Genomic DNA, 25,433 nt, shown 5'->3' with positions numbered 1-25,433 from the left:
CCTGCTGGAGCGTGCTCAGTGTCCCTGCCTCCCTTTCCACGCTTCTCCATTCTTCTCTCCCTGGCACCTGGGTCTGTAAGTTCCCTGAGGCCATGAACCATTCCTATTCCCACCCCCCACTCCCTCCCCCACACACGGGACAGCCAGCTCAGCCCCATTTCCAACACATGGTAGGCACTCAATGTTTACTGAATGAATGATGACTGGTGGTCTTGTTCTCCCATGAACTCTACTGCCCAGCACTGTCCTGGAGCCCGAGGGATGCTCTGGCAGGAGGGCAACGCATAGCCTCCATGTTCAGGGCAAATGATTCTGCATGATGCCAGTGGCTGCCAATGCAATGGCAAATGGGGAAGTGACAGACACACGGGAGCGGAAGGGACCTCTGAGGTCACACAGTCCAACCCTCTGGCTTTACAGATGAGGAAAATGAGGCCCAGAGGAGAAGTGCCTTCCAAAATCTCCCAGAGCCCGGTTCAGAGGCGGGCCCTTTCCCTCAGGTCCAGCATCTCTCCTACCCCACCAGCCTGCCTCCTCATCCCAGGCCTGACCTGCCTCAGCTGCTGGCCCAGTCCCCAGCCTAAGTCCCCTGCCAGCACAGGCGACGGCAGGTCTGTCTCCAGCCCACACACTCAGTCTCCCAGGGAGGACGGCAGTTCGTTCTCATTGTGCTGCTCAGCATGACCTGGGCTGGCGAACAACCGCATGTTCCCAGTACGCTAGGTCAGCGTGAGCCTGGCAGGTTAAAATCCAGGGCCAGGCGCCGTGGGGACTGGGGCGGCAGAGGAGAGAGAATACAGCAGTCAGGCCTGTGTGAAGCAGTCACCCCTGTCCTCAGAGCACAGAGACAAAGCAGGGTCACCCAGCGGTGTGGAGCGGCCCCAAAGAACAAAGCGACAGCGCACAGCGCCACCGCGCACCCTCCTACAGAAGGGAAAGAGGACAAAGCCGATGAAAAAGCCAGAGAGGTGAACTGGATGGAGGGAAAACGGGAAGACAGGCTCCTGGAAAACCTGCTCTTCCCCCAGGGCCCCGCACAGCAGGCGGTGGAAAGGGGGAGAGGAGCCCCCCACAGAGGAGAAGAAGGCGCCGGGGAGATTCTGCGCACCCCGCAGTTCACTTGCCTTTGCGAGGCACTCAGAGCGTCTCAACCGGCGGATCTGAGAGGGACAGCAAACTGTCCACCGCCACCGCCAGTCAGAGGCAGGAGCTGGGTTCTGCCAACTAAGGGTCATGATCATGGTCCCTCAGATGGATCCAAGTCCCCACTCTTCTGAATGGACTCAGTTTGACAACCACTCTAGCAGTGAATTTAGGAATGTGACAAGGATTCCAGAGGGCACTGGTCCACCCCTCATAATCCAACGTCCGCACTCTCTGGGCAGGGAAACAGGCCCAGAGGGCAGGGACCTGCTGGAAGACACAGCACTGAGCCAGGGCTCTGAGCTCCCACCCCAGGGACAGTGACAACCTTGCCAGTCAGGTTGGGTGACTCCCACACTTCCAAACCCTTCACTGGGAGCCCTCTGCCCCTCTGGAGCAGGGCCTTGCTACTCCAGGAGCAAGGACAAAAAGGAGGGGTTCTCCTAGGACCCCTGGGGAAACACTTCTGCCGAATGTACCCAAGAAAAAGGGGGAGGGGAGTGGGGGTCACTCCCTACAGAATGGTGACCTTCAAGAACATCTGAGCCTAGGGTCCTAGTGGAAGAGAGAAGGGACATCTGGGCAGTGACAGGGGCCGAGAGCAGACTTCCTGGGACCGCATCCTCTCTTTGCCAGGGCAGGGGTGTTCCAAGGCCCTGCTCCTCACCCTCAAGTAATGCCACCTCTGCCCTGCAGCTCTGGGTGGGGGCACTCACTCCAGCACGGACACACTGACAAAGGCAGCCCCTCACCCCAACACCCATCGATTAGACTTCAAAGCAATTTTCTTTGGTTCTTGTGATTTGGGTGGTCAGTGTATCTTTACGGAATCTTAGTGTTTTCCTGATCTAAAAACCCTCACTCTAACCCCATCTTTTTTCTGCCTCATGTTTGCTTCCACTGATATGAAAATGTCCCTGGGTAGGGAGCAGGCAGATGCTTTGAGGGCCCGGGGGTGGACAGGTGGCAGGGGAAGGGCGGGCTGAGGTGGCCCCGCACTGACAGCCCTCTTCTTTCCAGGCTCATTCTCTCGCCATGAGGGGGCAGAGAGGGTGGCCTCTCTGTCTCCCTTTCCATTTCCGGGCCAGTGGTGCCTTGCACACAATGTGCTCAATACATAAAAGACCATCTAGGGGACACAGGCTGGTCAAAATGCGGCGCCTGGCTTGAGGCCATGGGGATTCTGTTCCCTGGGGCCAACAGGAAGCTGCTAGGACTGGGGCGAGGATTTCTGGGAAATGGCCGAGACTTCAGAGGTCCCCCTCTTCCCTGAGTCCTCAGCTGAGGTCCCCAACTCCTCCGGTCATGCTGGGCAGGCAGGGCGGGGGGGGGGCACTCACTCCAGCACGTCGTGGTTGAACTGCTTCTTGTTGTTGCCCAGGAACTCGCCGATCATCTGCCGGCTGAGGCCTTTGCGCTGGAGCAGGAAATGGGCCACTCCAATGGGGGTGTCAGGGATGAAGCCACGTGAGATCAGGAACTGGATGCCCTTGTCTGGGTTTCTGGGGGTGCAGATGGAGCAGGGAGAAGGAGCAGAGAGTGAGCCGACGCCATCCATGACGTCTTCCTCTGTTCTTCCAGCCCATGGAACCTGTAAAAAGTGCCTGGAGACCCTTGGAAAGGATTCTAAGGAAATGCCAGGGCTCCTTCCGCTGCAGAGGGGTTCACCGTCAGAAACACCTTTCACCCGAGCCTCGGTCTCCTGAACCTCCCCACACAGGAGTGAAGCAAAGTGAATTCCAGGGCAGGTGAAGAGGCGTCTTCTCTCTTCCTGCCTCACTCCCACTGGATCTTACCCTGAGGTCCCCAAGGCCTGCCAAGAGGTCCCCAATGTCCTTTCTGCCTGTATCCTGTTGTCTATCTGCAGTATCCACCCTGGATCTGGAGAAGGAGACTGTGAAGCAGTGGTGCAGTCTCCCCCACACCTCCTCTTCCCTGTGGATGGTGGATACACGAGAATGCTGCTCTCCAGCATTTACTTTCTCAGGCTCGAGTCTCCATGTGTGGGTGGGGGTGGGTGCTGTGTCTTAGGGCAGCTGTGCTCACGGTGTGGTCTGCAAATCCATGCTGCTCCCTGACCTGTTCTGTACTGGTCCAGGAGAGAAGCACGGAAATAGAGGGCAAGCTTTTAGAATCTTTTATAGCACTTTGACATTTTCAGGACAATGAAGCATGTGATTGTTTTTCTAGCAGTTCATTTTTTTATTGTATTTTACAAAAATAATGGCCCACGATGTGTTGGGTAAAAACCCAAACTGGGCCCTGGCCGTTTGGGCTCAGCGGTTAGAGCATCATCGGCCTGCGGATGTTCCATTCTGGTCAGGGGCATGTGCCTCGGTTGCGGTTCGCCCCCAGCCAAGGTCAGGGTCAAGCAGGAGGCAACCAGTTGATGTGCCTCTTTTATGTCAATGTTTCTCTCTCGCTCTCTCCCTCCCACTCTGTTTGAAAAAATAAAAATAGAAAAATATTCTCAGGTCAGGATTAAAAAAAAACACCCAAACTGGTCCTTCACCACAGACAGTTTGAGAACCGCTGTCTCGAGGGAACCACGCATCTGTGCGGTATTTGCATGCTTGCCCAAGTGATGCGTGGATGTGTGGTGGGGGCTGTGCCCACCAGGACGGCAGCCTGACACAACAGAAAAGTGATGGATTGGGAGTCAGACAGATCTGTCTTCACCTGAGTCTGCTGCTTACCAGCAGTGTCACCGTGTGCAACTCACCTTACTAGGGTGAGCCTGTCCCCTTTTCTGTAAAATGGCATAACAACGCTCTCTCTAATACTGTCGGAAAGACTGCAGATGCCTTAGGAACGCAGCTATTCTCCCCAGGATACACGCTTCTTGAGACCAGGGGATGTGTATTACTCATCTTTGTGGTCATGGCGCCTGGCACTCAATAAATAATGCATGTGGGCAGGAGGGATGTTGTGTTTCCTGGCTCAGGGCTGTGAAGCAAGGGCTGAGTGGGGGGTGGAGATCAGTGCCCTACATACTTGTAATTTCCACGTGTGTGCCCTCTGCTTGCCACCAGCTCTATGCATTCTGGTCCCAAGAAACGGTCTGGTGGGGGCCCTGTTGTGGGCTCTGACAGTCTCCAGTTCTCCTCCCATCTCCGTACTACACCTCTGCGGGCTTCACACTCTCTTCCTGCTCCCTCTCCCCTCCTGTCCCACCCTCTTCTGCTTTCTATCTGGACTCTCTAGAGTAGGTCTCCTCTCTTTCCCCCACCCAGCCCCTCGTTCGCTTGTCCTCGTTTTCTCCTTTGTTCACGGTCTGTTTCTCCTCGTCACCAACCCCACAGGACTGCTGAGTGTCCCTAACTTCATATCCTCCCTCAATGATTTCTGCTCAATCCTCATATTACCTGTACTATTATTTACTTAATACTGTATTTTCTTTTAAATTCTCTCACTTTTCAAAAGCTAGTTTCATCTTAAGCAGTATCAGTGGTGAAAACATGGGGTTGAAATGCTATTTTGTTTCTAATTTTTCTTAAAGTAAATGAATAAGGATTAAAACTAAAATCTGTATTTGTACACAGTATCTCAAGGAGCAGTGCCACCTGGGAGGACACTGGGATGATGTACTCAATCACCTGACACCCTGCTCGTCTGTCTTCCCTCCCTCCACGACCTCCCGGGGACGCACTGCAGCTCGGAGCCGGAGCTCACTTACATGTTGAAGAGGTTGAGGCCGATGCGGTAGAGGCGTTTGCGCAGGGTGTCGGTGGAGAGCGTGGGCGACTTGCAGCTGGCCGGGTTCTCGCAGTGGTAGCGCGGCAGGCTCAGGATCATGGCCTGCAGGGCCTCCTTGGAGGCCGACGCCGAGACTTCCGAGCCCGACTTGGCCGACTTGGTGGACGTGCTGCTGCTGCTCAGCTGCTCCGAGTTGTCGCCCGTGTCTGTCTCAGCCTCGGCCCCTTTCCCCACCTTCCCTGTCTCCTCCTTCTCCTCTTCCTCCTCTACCGGCACGGCCCGGGCCTCCTCCACCACCGCATCCTCGGGACCAGGCGTGCTGGCGCGCCCCGCCCCGCCGGCTCCCGCCTCTGCGCTGGTGATCTCGGCGGGCGCGTCTCCCTGGCCCGCTGCTGGGGCCACCGGCGCCTCCTGACCCAGGCCCTCGCCCAGCTCCGCTTGGCCCGCCACGAGCCCTGCCGGGGCCTGGGAAGTCTGTGCGCCCAGACAGTTGGCTACTGACAAAGCGGTGGAGGAGGAGACGGAGATGTTCTGGTTGGCGATCTGCACGGTGACGTCCCGGAAAGCCATCATCAGGGTGCTGCTGTGGCCCTGGGGCAGGCCCGCGGCCTGGGCGGCCTCTTCCCCAGGTCCCTGGTAGGCGCTCTCCTGCTCCCGTATCTCCGCTTCCAGGCCAGGCGGCCCGGCGCCGGTGTGCAAGGCCTGGTGGATCTGGTAAGCGCCGCTCTCCTGCAAGGAGCACATGGTTTTGAGGCTCCAGGTGCTGAGGGCGTCGTCAATGGACTTGGCTAGGGACTGCACCTGCTCGGTGAAGGAGTCCTCCAGCTCGGTGAGCGTGCCGGCCAGGGTGGGCGGCAGGGAGGGCGAGCGCACCAGCGGCAGCCCCAGGAGGCCGTAGCCCTCCATGAGCGCCTTCTCGGCCGCCAGGCTCTCGGCGGTGGGCGCACGCACCTTGCGCAGGGAGATCCGACGCGGCAGGCGGCTCTCCAGGAGCGAGTTGCGAATCTTCTCAAAGTTCTTGCTGAGCTGGTACTGGCGGAAGGCGGTTTGGATGGTGCAAGCGGCGCGGCGGGATACCAGGTGGCCCCCGTACTTGTGTTCTAGCATTTCAATCTGCAACAAGGGCAAAGGGGAGGAAGAGCGCAGTTAGGAAGGTGTTGCAGCCCTTCCAAAAGATGGTGCTCGTGGCTGTCCATCAATGTAGGGAGTCACCTGGCTAAACTTTGCAGGGACCCAGAATGCACAACTGCGGGGCACTGAGGGGCTCAGGTCTGAAAACTAGCTTGCCATGGCAGGAGATACCAGGTCCTTGGCAAGACCCCTGGTAGTGTAGGAGGTAGGCACAGATTCCAGGGCTTGGTAAGGCCACAAGGCAAGGGAGAGAGGTATTGCTGATTGTATAAGAGATTGTTGGTTTGGTGGTGATTTTAAAATGTTCTTGTCAGAGATGCATATGGAAGTACTTATGAGTGAAATGCATGATACCTTGAATTTGTATTAAAATACTCCATCAAAAAAGGTGGAAGGGTTAGATGAAACAAAATAATAAAAATGACTGAAGCTGGGTGATGGTTGCAAGGCAGTTTATTACACTGTTCTTACTACTTTTGTGCACATTTAAAACTAATTTAAAAATTAAACAGAAATGCTAAAAAAAAAATTGCTGCTACTCTTGTTTACCTGCTTTTCCTCAGCATTCATGTCACTGCATTGGGGCAGTCCCTGGGCCATCATAAGAGCTGGGATTGGGGTCTGATCATCTCTGTGTTCCCAGTACCCAGCCCAAGGACGGTACATACTAGGTGCTCAATAAATGTTCATTTAATTAAAAGTTGGATGGATGAATGGATGGCTCAGCTTGGTTTGGTTTGTCTCAGTGGTTTGAGTGTCAGCCCATTGACTAAAGGGTTGTGGGTTCAATTTCTGGTCAAGGGCACGTACCTGGGTTGCAGGTTCTATCCCAACCCAGTCTGGGCGCATGCAGGAAGCGACCAATTGATGTCCACATCGATGTTTCCCTCTCTTTCTCTTCCCTCTCCCTTCCTTCTACTCTAAATCCTCAGGTGAGGATTACTGAAAAGAAGAGGAAGAGGAAGAGGAAGAAGAGGAAGAGGAAGAAGGAGGAGGAGGAGGAGGAGGAGTAGGAGGAGGAGTGGGAATCCCTCTAAGCTACCATGCTTTACAATTCAAGTCACCTGTGTTCTTAGCAACGGGAGCTGCACAGCCAGGGCTGGACTGGGCGAGGTGGCTGGCGAGGGCATGCTGCCTCATCTGGGTGGATCTGAACCCAGGAAAATGTCTGACAAGGAGCCAGTGTATCTTCAAGGCCTTTCAGCCCTGTCCCCTGTCTATGATCTTTTCTACCTCTTAGGTGATACTCTTCTCTTTTGTCAGAACCTTTCCAGAAAGAACTAGAAAGATATTTCCCCTGAGATGCCAATGACCAATAACATTTAACCATGCCCCTTCCTGGAGTTTTTGCATTTAAAAAAGGGACAGGGCTATGTTAAGGGGATGGACAAATGGTAGCATTGTGGGCACCCATCAGTACCTAGGGAAAGCCCTGAAATTATGTTCTGTTTATAACCATACACTCTACTTACACAGAGTGTCATCCCTAAATTAAGAATCCAGATAGGTTGGCTGAGATAAACAACTTAAGGCAAGAACAGCATCATCCCTTCCATGTTCCCCCAGGACCATGGGTGGGAAGGGCTACAGAGAGAAAGGCCAAATTTCATTCCTCAATAGAAAGAACTGTTCTACCCACTTCCTGCTCTGCTCAGCCCACCGGAGACTGCAGCTGGCGTGACTGCCTCCCCACAACCCCTGCCATCCCCTCTGTTCCCTCCTTGTGGGCACTTCACAGCTAGACCAGCGGAGACACCCTTCTGCCCAGGAGACTCACAGGTATAATCCCAGTTCTCAGGGCCAATCCTAGGTAAAACGAATGCCCTCTATCCTGTCTTCCAGATTCTCTCCTCGTCCAACCATTCAGTGCTCTTACCCATCCCCACTGTGCTGTCTCTCTCCCCACATCCAACCTCCTCTCTGAAGACAGTTGGAGAACTTTATGTTAAGGTTTGGATGGCCAAAAGGCTTCCTATGTGACTCCTCCCAGAAACATTTGCATTTCACGAGGTACAAGGCCTTACACAGAAGGCAGGAAGCTCTTCCAGTCCTCATGGTCTTCATGCTGTAGGGGCCTTCCGTGTGCTCTTAAAAAACCGTGCTAAGTATATTAGTTATCTATTGCTACATAGCAAGTTGCCGCACATTTAGCAGCTTACAGCAACACCCATTTATGTTCTCACAGTTCTGCATGTCAGTAGTCTGGGCGCAGCTTAACTGGCTCTCTCCCTGGGATCTCACCAGGCTGAAACCAAAGTGTCAGCCTCATGTAAGCTCAGAGTCCTCTTCCAAGCTCACTGCTGTTGGCAGAATTCAGTTCCTTGAATTGTAAGACCGAGGCTTCAGTTACTAGAGGCTGCCTGCTGTTCTCAGCCACACAGGCCTCTTCACAACAGGGTTGTTTGCCCCTTCAAGGCTAACAGGAGAGAATCTCTCTGGTGCTTTACCTTGTCTTAAAGGGTTCACCTGATTAGGTCAGGCCCTCCAGGGTGACCGACCTTTTGATGAACTCTGTCAAGGACTGGTAACCTAATCATAGGAGTGCTCTTTCTCCATACTCTCTAGTCCCGCCCACACTTAGGGGGCAGGGTATGCAGGATGTATACATAAGGGGACAGGAGTCCCTGAGCCCTCTTAGAATTTTGCCACCATACCGATTAGACAGTTGTCTACTGGGTCTTGAGCTAAGTGTGACCTCATGTACCCAGGAGCTCCAGAGACACACCTGCCTTCCAGACATTCCATGCCTGCTTTTGCAGAAACCGTGCCAGAAGGGAGAGTACTGTAGCTTAGCCGTGCTCCCTGAGGGACTCTGGCCGGTTCTGAGGCCTGGAATGTAGATCGGCCCTGGCTTAGGCAGGAAAGCCCTCCCAGGGCAGGTACAGAGTGAGGGGAACTGACCACTTACCTGCTTCCTTCTCTCTCAGTTTCTTTCTCCCTCTTACCCCCTCCCCAAGCACCAAGAGCAACTGACAGCAGACAGGAACCCACATCTCTTTTCTACTGGTCTGTTCCTACTTGTAGGGAAACCCCACACCCCAGAGCATTCTTTTCAGGCTGTGAGATGCTATTGACAATAGAGGGAAAGGATGAAATCCCACTGCCTGGAATGTTTCCAAAACAGTGAAGCGGTCCATCCTCCTTGCATGATATCATCCTGCCGGCAGGCAGAAGGCTGGCTGAGATAACCCGAGCAGACTTCTTCCAGCCACTGCCCATGCTTCACCAACGCAGAGAGGAAAATCTGACTCTAAATTCCTGAATCTGTTCCTACAAGTCCTCCGCTACACTGTCAGCCCCATGAACGCAGAGACTTTGCCCGCCATGTCCACTGCTTTATCCCCAGTATTTGGAGAGGGCCCAGCACATCGTAGGTCTTCCATCAATATTGATTGAATAAATTAAAGAATTCATTCCAAAGCTGTCTTTGTGATTCTCAAAAACCTTCTAATGTGGCCTGTAACTTTCCTCTCCCGGAGCTGATGATCTCATCCTCTCTTGCCTCCTTTGTAAGTTTACTTCATCCTGTAGTCTCTTTTTTACTTATTTCCAACCCCACCCTTCCATTGGCCCCTTTCCACCTGCCTACAGACTCTCCCGGATCTCCTCAGGCTGACACACAACTCTGTGCGGCTCCCCTGCTCTGGGGCACAGGCCCAATCTCTTTTTTTTCCACTGAACCTCTCGAGTCTACACCCTCCGCCACACTCCATGAGCAGATGCCAAATTGCCAATCCAACCCCGTGTGCCCTGGCTCCTTGCAGTCTGCCTCCTCCCTGTCAGTCTTCTAAAATGATCTTTAATCACGAAATCTGATGGCCCATCCTCAACCTCCCTCCTCCCTCTTTTCTGCAGCTCTTGATATTTTTATCACCCTGAGACGCTGTCCACAGCTCTGCTGTCTCCTTAGAGCTCTCTAATCAGACATTTCGACCACCGAATCCTGAAACATGCTGCCTATGTCATGTATGTGCCATCTCCTATCCTCCGGACACATTTTAATTATTTTTCTATGCACTTCTGGACATTTTCCATGATTTCTGTGTTGGAAGTCATTAGAGAAGCCCCTGGTAGTTGATAATTAACAAGTAATTAAGAGGGAAACTATCTCTGGCAGAGCCTTTGTGGCAACTCGAAAGATGTTCTGCAGGTGGATATCTTCACGCCTCTTGCCTGAGAACCTCGTCCACATGGTCATAACTTCACTCTACTTTGATGGGTTGATGAGCAAGCCATAGAGGACATACCCATGCCCAGATCTGCCTCTTCCCTGCTGGTTGACTTTGGACAAGTTTCTTAACGTCTCTGTCTCCCAGTTTTCTTCTCTGTTAGATAAGGCTAATCCTGCTGACTCTGCCGCTTGGGTGAGGCTTACGTTGTTTCACAGAGCACATGGCACACAGGTGATCAGTAAGTGGTAGCTATCTGATGATGACAATGACGATTATGAATGACTCTCAAATCTCCATGCTTGGGCTTGATTCTGCATTCCCAACAGCTCCTGGATCCCCCATCCACCTGTACAAAGCTACCGTTTTGCCCCCTCCCCACCCAAACCAGCTCTCAGTAACTTTCTTATTTGCCTAACAGTGCCTAGGCTATGTTGCCATCCAGTTCAGGAACCTTTCATTTGTCCTTGGGTCCTCCTCTGCCCCATCCTCCACATACATCCACCTCGAAGTTCTACAGCCACGTCCCCTCCCAATACTTTGTGCAATCATCTCGACCTTTCCATCGGACCGTTGCCACATGGGGGTCTCTTTGACTCCCCACCTGGACCACCCTGGCTGCCTCCTCACTGTCTCCCTGCTTCCTTCTCACTCCCACCATCTACTTTACACACGATTACCCTGACCAAAGCTCTCAAAAAGCAGATGGAAACACAGGCTTTCCACTGGTTGAGACCAGTGCCCAACAGAAGTATAAATGATGCTTCCTCCTGACATGCTGAAGCTGAGCGATCTGGCCTGGCCGACCTCCCGGCCCTGCTACACGAAGTCCGTGAACACAGCAGTCCCACTCTGCTCGGCTCTGCCGCTCTGAGCGTTGGCTCGGCCGCAATGTTCCCTCACCCGCAAATCCCACTCTCATCCCCTTCCCTCCAGGCACAACTTGTCTCCTTTCTTCAAGACCTGTTTCCAATGTGCCTCGTTCACGAGGCCTGCTCAGTCCCCCAACAGACCAGGTCTCCCTGCCCTGGGCCCCAAGGAGAATGTCGTTTCCTCAACGAATCTCTGTGATATTTATCTAATACCTCCTTCTCTCCCCCAGATTCCAGCAAAGCATACGTTATTCGAGGCCTCGGATACATCTTAGTCATCCTCTGATCCATGTATAGAACCCAGCACAGAGCCTGGCATGGAACAACTGCTCACTGTGCTATTTGAATTCAGCTGTTGGATCTTCTCCATTTGTTCCAAAGTGTTGAACGCAACCATCTCCCCTTGATTCCAGCCCTGTACCTGCTGCACCCCCCGCCTGCATGTCCCCCACTGCTCCCGCACCTCAGTGCTCTCTCTGCACCTACTGACTGCACCTAGAGGCAGGGCAGCATTATCCGTCTCTGCATCCCTGGTGCCCAGCGCTGAGCCAGAGCCATGGCCGGGGCTTACCAAATGTTTGCAGACATGAACTAAACTGAACTCTCTCCTGTGTCCCAGGGGAAGTAAAAATCCTGGTTCTCTTCCGGATCTGGGCTTAGAGTCAAATGCTGCACACCCCGCCCCCCCACCCGCATCTCCACTTCCCATAGGGCCTGGGGACTTGACAGCGCCTAGGTCAGCTCCATCCACCCTAACCCTCTTCTTAACCAGGGCCAGGTTGGAGAATTGAGAGATGGATGTGGGAGGGGAGGACAGTCCCAGGGAGGGAGGTACCTCTGGGCCCTCTGGCCAAGGGGCAGTTCTGCTCACTTCTCTCTGAACCTCAGGACTCGTGGGTCACTGTGGCCTCCCCTCCTCCCAAGAGAGCAAACTCTCAGCTTCTGCCAGAAGAAGCAGTGGAGGGGCTCCGGGGCTCCGGGGCTCCGGGGCTCCGTCTCTCACGAGCCTCTCAGTGTTAATTAGAACATGCGCCCTCTTTCCGGGTTGCCGCTGAGAGATGGCCGCCCAGTCAGGGTGCGGGAGGAAGAGCAGCTAGCTGGGGAACCACAGTCCGAGGACTGTGGGGGAGCTAGGTCGGGGTGGGGGGGTGGGGCCTTTCACACCTGAGCAAGGATTTCCTCTGATCCGAGATTTCTCAATTGAGAACATTGAAACATTACACGGGATGAGCCTGCAAGACTTGGCAAAGCAAACCTCACGTGAGGCTGAGGAGCAGAGAGCGTGGGAGTGCAGAGGAGCTTAGGACACGCTCAGGGCAGCCCACAGGAGAGGCCGGCCTGACCGGGCAGGGTGGGACCCCTGCGTCTTCTCTGTGTGCCCACCTCCCCACCCATTGTCCAAAATACACAAATGCTCAGCATGGCAGGGCACTGAGGCCTGCCCGTGAGCAGGGCCACCCCCGGGAACCTTCCCTGATTACACCCAAGTAGGGGTGGTGGATGACATAGCTCAGCTACTCCTAGGTCACAGAGACTCCCTCAGGGGAGCTGCACCTTGAACCCCAGGAAGCCTACTTGAACCCCAGGTTGGGTGGATGCCCTCTTCAATGTTCCCCCAGTGCCCTGGGTGCCACTTCCTTGGACCTACCCTTCACCCTAACAGAGGAGATAGTGGCAGGTGCCAGGTTAACATCCCAGACTGTGGGGTCCACGTGTTGGCTGCGTGAGGGATGACCCATACCCAGAATGCATCCTCGGGCAAGTTACTTTATATCACGAAGCCTTAGTCTTCCGATTCTTCTGTGGGGAGAGTGACAGTACCTACCCAGCTCCCTTGGATATGGTGCAGATCTGAGGAAATCATGCATGGAAAATGCCCAGCACTGTGCCCAACACAGTGCCCTCTGTGCCAGCTAGTACTGGTTACACGTCGGTGCCCGCCACTGGAACGCGGGCTCCCTGAGCACGGGGACCGTGGTGTCCCCAGGCCTGTCACAGGCCCTGGACAGAGCAGCTGTGTAATACTGTTCCCCGAACTGAATGCAACTGAGGGGAGGGAACCCGATGTGCCTTGTGGTCAGCTGGTCCCCCGGGGGCCCCATGCCCGCGGGAGAGCTCTCCTCTTCGGAGTGAGGTCCTCAGACATGTCTGGTACAACCCCTCATTTCACAAGTGAGGAAACTGAGGCCACAGTGAGGCTAGGCTCTGCGGTTTGGGTCTAGGGGGTCCACTGGGGAAGGGGCTGCTCTCCAGAAGGAGACATGGCTTCCACCTAGGACCCTAACTTGGGGAGCACGTCTGGAGGCCACTGACTCCAGCCCATGGCCCTGGTTGGACAGCACAGACGTCTGAGGTGGGCTCCACTGGGCTGCTCCCATGGCGGCCGGAACAGGATGCAGCTCTCTAGAGCCTGAAAGAATTTGGAAATCCTCCTGTGCCCTCGATATCCTTGCCGCAGCCACTTTTCTAAAGGACCCCCCACCAAGGGATCTGACTATCTTCCAAGGTAGTAGCTCCAAGGATCTCTGGGGGGTTAAGTGAGCAAGGGGAGGGGGAGCAGAAGACAGAGAAGCTGTGCGGGGGGGGGACCTGCTCGCTCCGACTAGGGGGACGGGAACGGGGCAGGGAGAGCAGGGAGGCCTGGGGCGGGCCTCGTTCATTCATTCATGCACGTATTCCTCCAATACTGAGCATTTCCCAGGCACCAGGGACTGCGCTGGGTGTAGGAAAACCACGGTGGGCAAGGGCAGGGCAGCACCCGGTGCCCAGCTCCAGGGCGTGTTTGCTCCTCACACAGACTATGAGGTGAAGAGCACCCCTGGACGTGTTTGGTGCACAACCTGCTCAACTCTGTGCGAGCCCTGAGAACCGCAGTCCTTGCCCCGGAGCGGGGCAGCCACCGGACAGCACAGCACCAGCAGCGGGGTGCTCAGGAAAAGCACCGCCAAGCTCAGGGACAGCTGGGCTGGGACGTCACCGCAGTGACGGTGATTGGGGGACAGGTGGAGGGCATTCCCAGCCGAGGCCCAGAGGCGAAGGCTGGCATGGAGATTCAGGAAAGGTAACTAGGAATGGCTGGAACCAGAGTGGGTAGGACGTGGGGTGACAGAAGAGGCTGGAGAGGGTTTGTCCTGCACATGCGAGCTATGGACGGCGTTCACGTGGGGGAGTACCGTGATCAGATGTGCTCTTTACAAGGAGGACTCCGCTGCAGGGTGGAGATTAGCTTGGAAGAGGCACAGCCCGAAGCAGGGAGATCTGTGGGGTTTGCTTAGGGATGATGGGGGGTTGGCCTAGAGCGGGACAGGGGGTGGCAGGAGAGGGTGGGACTTGTGGAGCCACAGAAAATGACTGGGATCCTGGCCTGGCTGATGGAGCAGGGCTGGCAGGTTGGTGGACTGGGGAAATGATTGTCCGAGGGTCCTTCCAGCCCAAGGACTACAGGATTTATGTGACTGGTGGAGATCACGGACCACAGTACTAAAGCCTAGATCTCAAAGCAAACTACAGTAGAGTTAGGTCCTGACTGAAGCCTTCCTGCCCCTCCCCACCCCCCTTCAGGTCACTGAGTTATTATTTTCCCCTTTTCATCGTTCAGCACCTTCTTCATGCCAGGCACTGTGTCCAGCGCTGGGGATATGTCAGGTGCCCTGCTTCCAAAGGGGAGCCAAGTGAACAGGGAACGATGATGTGGGGTGATGGGGAAGGCCTGGGCCGTGGCATGGCCGAGGAGCATCGGCGCAGTGTTGGGAGGGCAGGGAAAGCCGACAGGAGGAGGAAGGGGCACCAGAAGTGAGCCCCAAAGCAAGAGAAGGAGCGATGGAGGCCAAGTGCAGGAGTATGGAGGGAGGAGGGACATCAGCAGGGGAGGCAAAGGGAACAGCACATACGAAGCCCCAAAGAGACATGAGGCCATGAGGCCCAGAGAGGTCAAGCAACCTGCCCAAGGTCCCACAGCTCATTTGCAGAAGAGAGAGGAGCAGAGCTCCGTTTCTAGTCAATGTTTGCCATGTTTTTAATCACTTTGCTCATGCCTGTCAATCCCTTTTTCCCCCTTCCTCCCACCCCCAGCGTATGCGTGGCCCAGAGAGATACATGAGCCAGGGGAGGTGAGCTCTCTCCCAGGGCTGGGTGCACCTAGCATGCGGACCCCGTCACCCCTACTAACCCTCACCTTTCCTGCCCATTCCCGCTGGCCTGACATGCACACCTGTCTATTAGAATTATGTCCACTATGAACGCTCCATGGTGCTAATCAGAACCCGTGCAACTCCGTCTCCCAGCTAATCATCAGGATTGAAGTAATTTTCTGCCCAAGCTGAAGCATGAGTGTTCGCTGTTATCAACCGAACACTCCTTAAATTGAACTGTAGTCTCTTTGAGGGGCAGGTAAGAACCACGCTTCTCTTCTTTTTGTCCCCCACTCCCTGTTGCTTGGCACATCATAGTTGTTCAAAAATGCCCGCTCACTGGGTGCTTACTGTGTCCAAGACACTCTGCTAGATGCTGAGGGAAAGGTAATAAGATGAATAAGAGATGGTCTCTGTCCCCAAGGAGCAGAGTCATGGGGAATTGACAGGACTCCCTCGTCCAGGCCAAGGCCACTCTGAGCACACTGTCGTGTTCAGGTGGGCTGTGCCAGCCACTGCCTGGGCATTCCCAGGGACCAGAACTCTACCTCACAAGCAAGACATTCTGCGTCTGTAGCAGAGATCTTCCTCTGCCATGGCTTTCATTCATTGGTAGCGCCATTTTCCCTGAAATGATGGAAAAGACCTCTAATCCCTGTATCACATGCCAGGTCTTCCATATTTAAAGCCTGTCTTCATGTCTACAGTTTCTCCACGTGGCTCCAGCCAGTTCTGGTTTCCTTGTGAGGAGAACCGAGGATTCTCATTTCCCTGCTTCACACAGGCTGCACATAGGCCTGAGCAGCAGCCCGTGTGGGGCCCCGGCCGGCTGCTCCTGGTTCCGGGGCCTCGCCGACCCTTTGGGGAAGCTGCTGTGCTCACTACTCGGGCCGCCGACTCCTCCTCGGCTTACAGTGAACGGAGGCCCTCGGGCCTTTCTCCCGGACCTCGCCTGCCCTTTTACACCAATGCTCTGGGCTTTGCAAAGCCAAGAGCCGAACTTTAGATTTTTCCCTATTTAATTCAATGTATTTCACTTCAACTACCTTTCTGTCCTGGATTCTGTCCTCAAGGTATTAGCTGTCCCCTGTTAGCTGTGTCATCAGAAAGTAGTGCCTTGTTAAAACGACTGAACCGAGGACCAAGGACAGCACCCCACTCACCTGGGAACTGGCACGGATGGAAAAATAAACGTGTTTGAGAATTCTGTTTGAGAACAACCCACCCGGATATATGGTGATCTAGTCTACTTTCTATCATGCCTACGTAGATATCATGAGATTTTGTCACATGCTCCCTGAGAGCCAATGGCACTGAGCTACAGCTGGCCCCGAGCCAGGACAGTAGCCTTGCATTGATGCCGAAAGGAAGAAATGGGCTTGGTTGGGCTTGACTCAGTCTTCTCGGCCTTTCTACTGGCTTCCCTTCCCAAGACTCACCTTGCCTACTGGAGTAAAGATTGCTTTCTTAGCACACTCATTTCAGAGCAGAAGGGATCTCAGAGATGATTCAAGATCTGATTCCCAATTTTGCTGATGAGAAACCAATGCCCAGAGTACTTAACTGGAATTCCTGACGTCACAGAGTTAACTAGAGCAAGAATAGAGACGGGATGCCCTAGCTAGGGCTCCAAGTTCAAGGCTGATTCTTACAACATCAAATCATAAAGTCTTTCTCTAAGTACATTCACCCACGTGTGCATGTGGGCACACACACACCTATACACACATAGTGATCTTTTTTCCGGTCTCCTAATTGTCCACCAAAAAAACTGTGGCATTATCTTTGGGGGGGTCTTCAATGAGGACCCTGTGACGGACCACTTTCTCCTCTTGCTTCACAGAATAGAAAATTTGGCCCATGACCCCTCAATGGGACTTGTTCTCCCACAGGAGAAGCTTTGGACATCTCCTAATCGAGTTACTCTCAGGAATCCTCAGTCTTCCGGGAGACTGCTGTCTTTGAACCTCAGTTGAGCCTGTGTGCAGCTAGGCATGGGACTTACCCTTTGAGTGGGCCTGTGAGCTGGGCTACCTCTTCTAAGAAAGGAGTGGAGGTGGGACTTCCCCAGAGAACGACAGGCCACTTGCCTAATGCTTTGTGGGGCAGTTTAGGCTTCTTGCCCACGGCGACAAGAGCAGAGCCCTGGACATGTAGCCGAAGGGCCTGACATTGCAAGGGTGTGACCCTTCTGTGTAGAGGCTGGTGCGTTAGACGCTGGGCTGCAGGGGGGAGCAGATGACCTTGCTCATTTTGAGAGGATTGGTGGCAAAAGAGGTGTAGCTGCAGCAGAGGTGGGCCCGGATGGGGAGATCCCTGGTACCCTGGACAGCTCCCAAAGGCAGGGCCCTTCACCACCCTGCCCACCCCCCTTGGAGGCCCTGGGTACCTGTTTATTCTTTAGGTCAAGGGAGAGTTCGTAATCGGAGGCAGCAGGGGCGTGGGAGCAGAGCGCTGTCGCCAAGGCAGGCTGCTGCTGGCCAGGGGAGGCCCCACGGTGGGGGCCAGCCCTCGGGGAGGCACCCCCTGTCCCTGGCCGCTCCTCCTCCTCCTGCAGCTCCTGGGCTTGAGCCTTCGGGGCATGGGCACTGGGTCTGCCGGCTGCCACCGCTGCTGCTGCCACCACGGAGTCCTCCATGCCCCCACTGGCCTGGGCACAGGAGCCGTCACTGCGAACAAAAGGCAACGGTGCTCGGTTGGGGGAGAGGAGGACAGGGTGCATGTGGGTGCAGGGGAGGGGGGCAAGCTGGGCACTCTGCAGCAGTGGGCCTTTCTAGTGGAGGTGTCTCCTGCAGTCCCCTCTAGGGAGGGGCTATCTTGGCAGGGAATAGCCCCAGGCAAGAAGGAGGACCTAAACTTGGGGAGGGTATCCCACACAGAGGGCAGAAGCAGCTCTGGCCAGAGCTCACCAACCTCTGCTTAGAGGCAGTAGAGCAGAGTGGTTAAGAGTAGAATGACTGAGTTAAAATGTGGGCTCTGCCTCTTATTAGCTGTAGGACTCTGAACAGATTACTTAACCTCACCGTACTTGTCTCCCCATCTATTAAATGGGCATGACAATAGTATCTGCCTCATAGGGATGTCGGAAGGCTTACGTTAGTTAACATTCTTAAATCAGTGCTTGGTTCATGATAACTGCTGTGCATGTCCTAACTATCACAGTTGTCAGGGGGCTGGCTGGCCGGCCATTGGCTTCGGTAGCTGGGAGAAGGCTGACCCACACTGAACTGGCTCCACCTTTTGTCCAAATGAGTCCGGGAAGGAGTGGTGTTTATAGGCCCGGCTTGGGCACAAAGCCCCTCCAGGGCAGGGGGACGCCAGCATTTCCGGGCTGTGTTTTTCAAGAGGAAGGTTCTTGGGGGGCTGGGTTTGGGAAGCCTCTATTCTTCCCTGGACCCTCGTCTTCTCCCATGAAGCCACCAGCAGGCTGAGCTACAGCTGCTCCTACCTGCCCACAGTAAGAAGACACCTGCTAGCTGGACACCACACCCCAGCCTGATCTGGAGCATTAGCGCACTTCGGTCGCTCCCTTCCCCAGTCAACCTCCAAGTTCTGCCCTTCCCTCAGGCCTAGTACTAAGCCGCCTCCTCCGTGAAGCCTCCCCAGGTGACTCCAGCTTTCACTGCCCTATCTGCTGGAATACAAGGAGTTTCACTTAGAGGCCACTGTCTGTTTCACAGAGGAGGAGAAGTATCGTGGCTCCCGGGGTGGGCTCAAACCCAAGCTCTGCCCCTGTGTGGCTTTGGTCAAGTTGCTTTTTCTCTGAGCCCTGGTTTCCCCATCTGTATAATGTAGGCTCTAGTACCTACCTTCCTGGGTTATGGGGGGCAGTGAAGGAGTCAGCATATGTAAGGTGCTCAGCACTGTGCCTGGCAGAGTAAGTGCTCAGTAAACATTAACTCCATTTCCCCACCTGTCCCCTCCCAGAGGCCAGGGCCAAGATTCCACTTGGTTCCCTCCCCTGCTTAGTGCTGGGCAGAGGGCGAGTGCTCAGAACTATTTGCTGACGACAGAGCTGAAGAGAACCCAAGGGCCAGAGGATGACCTCTGAAGTGGACAGTGACAGGTCAGGATCCTGAGGTCATCTAGTTCAGTCTTCCAAGCTCCCCTTTTCACAGACGAGGAGCAGGGTTCCAGGGAGGTGGGGTGGCCCTAATTGTGGAGAGCTTACTTTCCAAGGCTTTGCCTCCATGTAAGATGCTCCAAATCATACCAGAGAGGAGACCTCTCCCTGTTGCTTCCGCCCAACTTTGGCGCCTCCAGGTGCTAAGAAAGCCAAGGGCAGAGTAAAGAACCCTCTCTTCACTAAACCTCCACCTGTCCTCCCAGCATCCCCCAGATAAAAGGAGAGCTCGTTGGCCTGCTCTGGAACCGGGAACCTCGAACCCCCTAAGGCACCCTCCTTGCCACTGTATATTCCTCTGGTCTGTTATTTCTTGTGTCGTCACCAAGGAGGCTACTTAGGTGGATGAGCTTTAGATAGCTGATGTTTTTTTAAAAAATTAGTATCACCAGGAGGTCCTTTTAAAGCTCTAATTTCAGTTCCTCTTGCCTACAGTATATGCCCGTTCCTCCTGCAGGGCACATGCAAACAGTCCTTTCCCTCTGGGCACAGCCTGCTCGGGGCCCTGGAGGGCAACATTCGGTCTTCTCCATCTCCTGTTCGGTCATCCATCTCTTCTACCACTGCCCTTGGTACTGATGCCCAAGGCCTCTCCACCCCGAAAGGTTTCAAGACTCTGTAGAGAACTGCTGGCTACTCAGGGCTACAGACACCTTTAAAGGTAGCCCTTTGTTTTCTCGGATTGCTGGAGTGTACTTGGCGAGAGGTTCTGGGGATTTGATGCCACTCAATGGCAGAGCTCAACCAGCAACAACAGAGGCTGGTAGATAAGCGTCCCAGCTTCCTCTTCCCTTTGGGAAAACAACTCAGAGGCACCCCATGCCATCTCCCCAAAGTGCCCAGCACAGTGGAGCCCCACGTGGCCAAAGCAATGACCTGATCATTAATGAACATATATTGGCTTCCTTCTTTTCTGTGTCTCATTCCCAGCTCCCCTATTGACACTTCTTAGAGTTACCTTGTCCCAAATAAACCACTTCTGTTGAAACAAAACACAATTTTAAAATAGTCTTGTTTGTGGGCCACCCCTCTGGATACGGACAAAGTTTCCAAGGCCTTCTCATCTGAACTCATTCACAGGGCCTAGGAGTTAGGCGGCCCCGACTGCTATCTCCAGCGCGCACACACACACACACACACACACACACACACACACACACACAGTCATGCACACACAATGATTCTAAATAGCTGTGAGGCTTTGAGTAATTCACGTCCTCCTCCTGGGTCAGTTTCCTCCCCGGTCACGTGAAGGGAGCTCACTTGTCTCTCAAGGTCCTTGCAGCTTGGACATTCTGAGAGTTTGGGTTGCAGTGCTGAGACCGGTCCAACAAGGCCCACCAGCCTCAAGGTTCCAGGCGCTCTGGCTGGTGGAATCAACTCTACCTTTATCCACCTGTGTGCACAGGCCCTGCGAGAATGTGGCCCTCCAAGGTATATGATTGAGAGAGTAGAAAGGGGATCCAGTCCTTGCCTTCCATCCTTAGACTTTTCCACGGACTTGTGTGGAGATGGTGACTATGGAAACCCAGGACTGTTGTCATCAATATGGCAAAGTTTAAGGTTATATCGAGGGCAAAGAACCTGCAAGACCTGGGGTAGAACCCTGCTCTGCTACCTAGTATGTGACCTTGAGCCACCTAATCTCATCTACAAAATGGGCACCCTCTCATCTCACAGTCTTTTGCAAGGTTGCTGTGAGAAAAAAGTTCAGCTCACAGAGCACCCAGGAGAGCGCCTGGCACACAGTAGCCCTTGGTGAGTGATGTTGGCAGCGGTGATTGTATCCTCAGAGGAATCCCGGGAAAACAGCGTGGAGAATTCCTAAGTGGAATGAGTTCTCAGCATTTAGTCTTCCTGTCAACCTTCACGAAACAGAAACGAATGTTTTTTCATCATACCCCCTGGCCTTTCCCAGCCCTCCAGACTAACTCCCCGGTGTTTAGGGGGGAGACTGAGATGAACTGGCTCCTGAGACTCCCCCCAGCCTATTCTCCACCCATGGAGCTACAAGACAGTGAAAGGCCTTGCTTTGGGATGTCACCAAGTCACGGGGTCCATCGCCTCTGAGGCATCTCTGTGTATTCGCCACCTACAGGCAGTCCCTTTGACTGTAGCCCCCACGGTGTGGGCATCCCCAAGGTGGGCATTTGTCCAGTGCCTGTCGTGTGGACTTGTGCTGTGGTCACTTTGTCGAGGAGCAGTGGAGGCCTGCGTGTTCAACACCTTTATTTAAAGGCTGAGCATCAACAGAATGTTCCCAGCCTCTGCTTCCCTATCTGCACGCCATCTATCGAAGGGTCTAAGGAAAGAGGTTTGAGTCGTCATCCTAGGCTATATAGCTGGAAGGATCATCTCCTTCAAGCCATAGTCTCTGATGGAATTGGAAGCCCGTCGTTCCAGCTCCTGGGACATCATTCCTCCCAAGACACAGTCTGTGTGTCTCTTAAGCTTTCAATTTTCTGGGCTGACCTCACGTCATGAAGCTGCCATCCCTAGGGGGTCAGATTCCAGGCAGCCTGGCACTTGGACAGGAATCATGTGGAATCCACTCTGGGGTGACCTGTATAGCTTCTTGTAAGACCCTCCCTTGAGCTCCTGGAGGAGGATCCTGGTTCTTAGCTGTCCTGGGCTCCATGTCCAGCTACAGAAACAGAACCCTTGAATGGCAGTCCACGAGCCTAGAGAAACTTAAGGTCACTGCTGCCGTGTGGGAGATGCTAGTCACAAGAGTCTTCCCTGGGTTGGGGCATCAATTTGAGAATATAAAAGTAGAATGTGGGTGGCACCAAAGTGAGAGGTTCTTAGAAGGCTTTGGTTGTGCTCACATGATGTTAGGCTGCTACATATACAGGGTCCCAGGTCGTCCATGGAGCTTATTCCACACATGAGAACACAGGATTTGAGTATGGGAGATGAAAGTCTTTGAGAAATTGAGGGAACAAGAGTTGCTCAGAAGAGTATTGCATGTCCCGGACCAGAATGTCCTGTATGTTGGAGCGGAACTCCACATCGGGGGTGGGTCACACGTGGAAAGCCAGCTGATGCTCAGCTGGGCCTGCCTCGTCCTGGTGCACACACGACTCCCTTGGGTGTCCAGTGACCCCTCCAGACTATCCACTATCTCTGCATTCAGAGTTGACTTCCCAAAATAGAGGAGATTTAATGCCTAATCTCTGATCAAAACCCATCGGTGACTTTCCAATACTGCTGCAATAAAGTCCTCTAGCGTGGGTGGCGCTCAAGAGCACTCATGATCTCCCCCCAACCTTCCTTTCCCGCCTTCTCTCCCCTGAGTGACTAACCACTCCGTCCACACTAAACTCTCCCCAGATCTGCCAAGGCCTTTCAGACCGGCGTGCCTGTCACATGACTTCCTTCTGCCTGACATGCCTTCTTCTCTCCATTCCCCTGCCCTTCCACCCACTCCTTTCTCTGACTTGTCAACTCTTCCAAGACTCACCCATGGCCCCAGGAAGAGTCCGCCCCACCCTCCAATGTGCTCTGATAATTCTCGGCACTTTGCCTCTACTCCAGCAACAACCACTTCATGCTCTAATGTTACATTAAGGTGTCTTCCTCCTCCACCAGACTGTGCCTTCTACATCTGCTTCTACAGGTGCTTATGACAGGGCTGGCTCGTGAGGCTTAATAAATGTTACATGAATGGACGACTGGACATGTGGGTGGGCGAGTGGATATCTTTGAATCTGTACTACTTTCCTAAGGACAGAGATACTGGGGTGGGTTTGGTGACGCACCACCCAGACCCTCCTTCAAAGAACGACTTCCTAACTCGGCCATAAAAAAGAATCAAATCTAAAGAACAAAATAAATGAATGAACAAAATAGAAAAGTAAAAATAGTGACTTCTTGACCAGCTCTGAGAGCCCGTCTTCAGTGGTCCACCTCATCAGCTACTTCCAGAACCGTCTCAGCTACAGAAAGCTACTTGGCCCAAAGTCATGTCCTTCCCAGGGCTGTCTGCATTTATCGACTGACTGAGGTGGCGATACAAAGGCTCAGCCATTTTGACCCAACATGGGGTTGGTCGATAGGTCATTCTCTTTCCAGAGCTTGCCACAGATTTGCCACATCTTCTGCTGCACCTGTTCTCCCCTTGCCCCACGCTGGGCTCCTGCCCACCCTTCCATGGGTGTGGATCCCAGGTGCATCCCCTGGTAAAATTCAGCACCCCGAGCTCAGAGTCTGCTTCCTTGAGAACCCAATCAGTGACAGATACTGAGCTTCCCTTTTTCCTTCTTTGTTTCCCGACAGCCAGGATTACCCTGGCCTCCCCACCCCCGGACCTATCAGCATGGCTGGGTTCCAGCACCTTTGATAAGACCTCTGGGCTCTCTTCCCAGGAAAATGCACATTATTTCATACATGCCAAATTTTACCTCCATGTTCAGAGGCCGTAAAGACTCTGTGGACCCAGGCTAAAAACACTGTTCTGAAGAGAGGATCATGGATTATCTTCCATATGCCAAAGACAGTCCAAGGGCTGTAGGCAGCTTGGTTCGTACACAGAAAATGTTTGGGTCCCACACACCCCAGAGCTTTCAGACGCTGGTCACCCCAACACTGATGGAATCCTTGTTCACGGGTAAGAAAGCTTGAGTGGAGTGAGGCTCTGGCCCTGCAATTACTAGGTGGGTGACCTTGAGCAAGATGCCTTACTTTGCTGCACCTCGGTTTTCTCATCTGCAACATGGGGATGTGGATATCTCTTTTCCAAGACAGTGATTGAAAATTTAGATGGGTGTGCTGGCCACCACAGGAATGAGTGAGAAGGAGGGCACCTGGCGGGACCCCGGCATCTGTGCACCCGAGAACCCTGCCGGGAAGCAGAGTCCCTGCATGGAGCTGGAGGGGACAGGAGCAACTGGAGGGCGGCATGCGGATGAGGAGAGGGTGTGGGCTGTGCCTGGGGACAAGACCTCAGGAGCAGAGCACCCAGGCTCCTGCCACAGGCTGGCTGGGGAGGAGGTGGCCCTTGGCTCAAAGGTGGAGAAAGGACGGAGGAGGAGCCTGGAGGCCCAGCCGCAGGGGCTTGTGGGTGCTGCGGGTGGTGGGCAGCTTGTGGGGGTGGGACTGGGGAGGGCTGCTCCCTCCAGGCACAGTGGCTGGAACAGTAATTGCTACAGACTTGCCGGGAGTGTTCTGCAGGCTGCAGGCGTCCTCAGGCTGGAAGATTACCCCACACTAGATTATCCCAGACTCGGTCAGCCTTTTATAAAGCTCTTCTGGGACAAAGAAATGAGGCATTTTCCAGACAAAAGCTAATAACGTGCCTCACATCTGAAGATTTCCTAGCCTTTACTTCTTTCTCTCCCTTGTCTGAATCAATAAAGTGATCCTGGATGGTCAGAAGAGTCCCTGGACCACAGCAGCCAAGTAGCCTTCGAGTTCCCGGGGGGGCACTGGGAAGGGCTGAGGTGAACAGGGGGCCAGCGCTAAAAACAATTTCACTCGGTGCTAACTCAGAGCCCCGGCTGGGAAACGCTGCTCCAGGCTGCAGAAGGAGCCCCGCCCGGGAGTCAGGGTCCAGTCGCACCTCCACGTGTTGGTCTGACCTTAGTACTTAGGGTTCTCTCTGGACCTGTTTCCTCCTCATGAAATGGGCAGTTTGAGCGAGATGCCTGACATCTGGAGAGAGAGAAGGAGGGGCCCGGCTTCCTCGCCCTCCCCGTCCTTCTGCTTTGGCCCAGGGCCCCCATGAGCCAGCCCTGCCTGCGCCCACTAGTCAGCCCTCAACCCCCAGGGACATGGCGCAGGCCTCCCCTTGCCCCCCTGCGTCATTTAATCCACGCCAGCACCACCTCCAGCCCGTGGCTCCGTGACCTCCATTATCGGAGCTGGAAGCAGGTCTCAGAATAGAATCCCCTGGAGGAGGGCAGCTGTGCCTTTCTGGGCTCATCAGCTCTCAGACGCTGCCCTGACTTCACTGGCTTTGACAGACGCGCGTCCCTCCCTCCTCCCAAGGGCCCTGAGAGAGTAAGTTATTCTCTCTCCTGCCGGCTCCTTGGAGGCTCCAGCCTTTGGTCTCACAGCTGTTCCAAGAGGCTGGCCAGTCTGGTTTGTCTGTGGGGCTTCTGTCAGAGGGATCAGAACACTTCCCTGCGCTCACGCCCTCCCCACACCCAAGACATGTCAGAGTACCACC

At 54.2% G+C, this 25,433-nt stretch overlaps 1 protein-coding gene across 3 annotated transcripts in view; it reads right to left on the bottom strand.

Annotated features, from left to right (window-relative positions):
• Nucleotides 1–25,433, bottom strand: part of IQSEC3 (IQ motif and Sec7 domain ArfGEF 3) — a 105,963-nt gene that overhangs the window by 32,402 nt on the left and 48,128 nt on the right. For 2 of the 3 annotated variants that reach the window (XM_036252850.1, XM_036252849.1), the window contains exons 2-3: nucleotides 4,820–5,952; nucleotides 2,484–2,645 (exon numbers count right to left, since the gene is read on the bottom strand). In XM_036252850.1, coding sequence (XP_036108743.1) covers nucleotides 2,484–2,645; nucleotides 4,820–5,946 — 1,289 coding nt within the window. In that variant the 5' untranslated portion in view covers nucleotides 5,947–5,952. Of the gene's footprint in view, nucleotides 1–2,483; nucleotides 2,646–4,819; nucleotides 5,953–17,530; nucleotides 17,811–25,433 lie in introns of all 3 variants that reach the window. The other variant, XM_036252848.1, reaches the window with a different exon arrangement.

This window comes from Molossus molossus, unplaced genomic scaffold (assembly GCF_014108415.1).
Source record: "Molossus molossus isolate mMolMol1 unplaced genomic scaffold, mMolMol1.p scaffold_m16_p_10, whole genome shotgun sequence".
NCBI classification, from domain to species: domain Eukaryota; kingdom Metazoa; phylum Chordata; class Mammalia; order Chiroptera; family Molossidae; genus Molossus; species Molossus molossus.
Note: the sequence above shows the minus strand (reverse complement) of the source record. Positions and strands in the feature narration are given on the sequence as shown.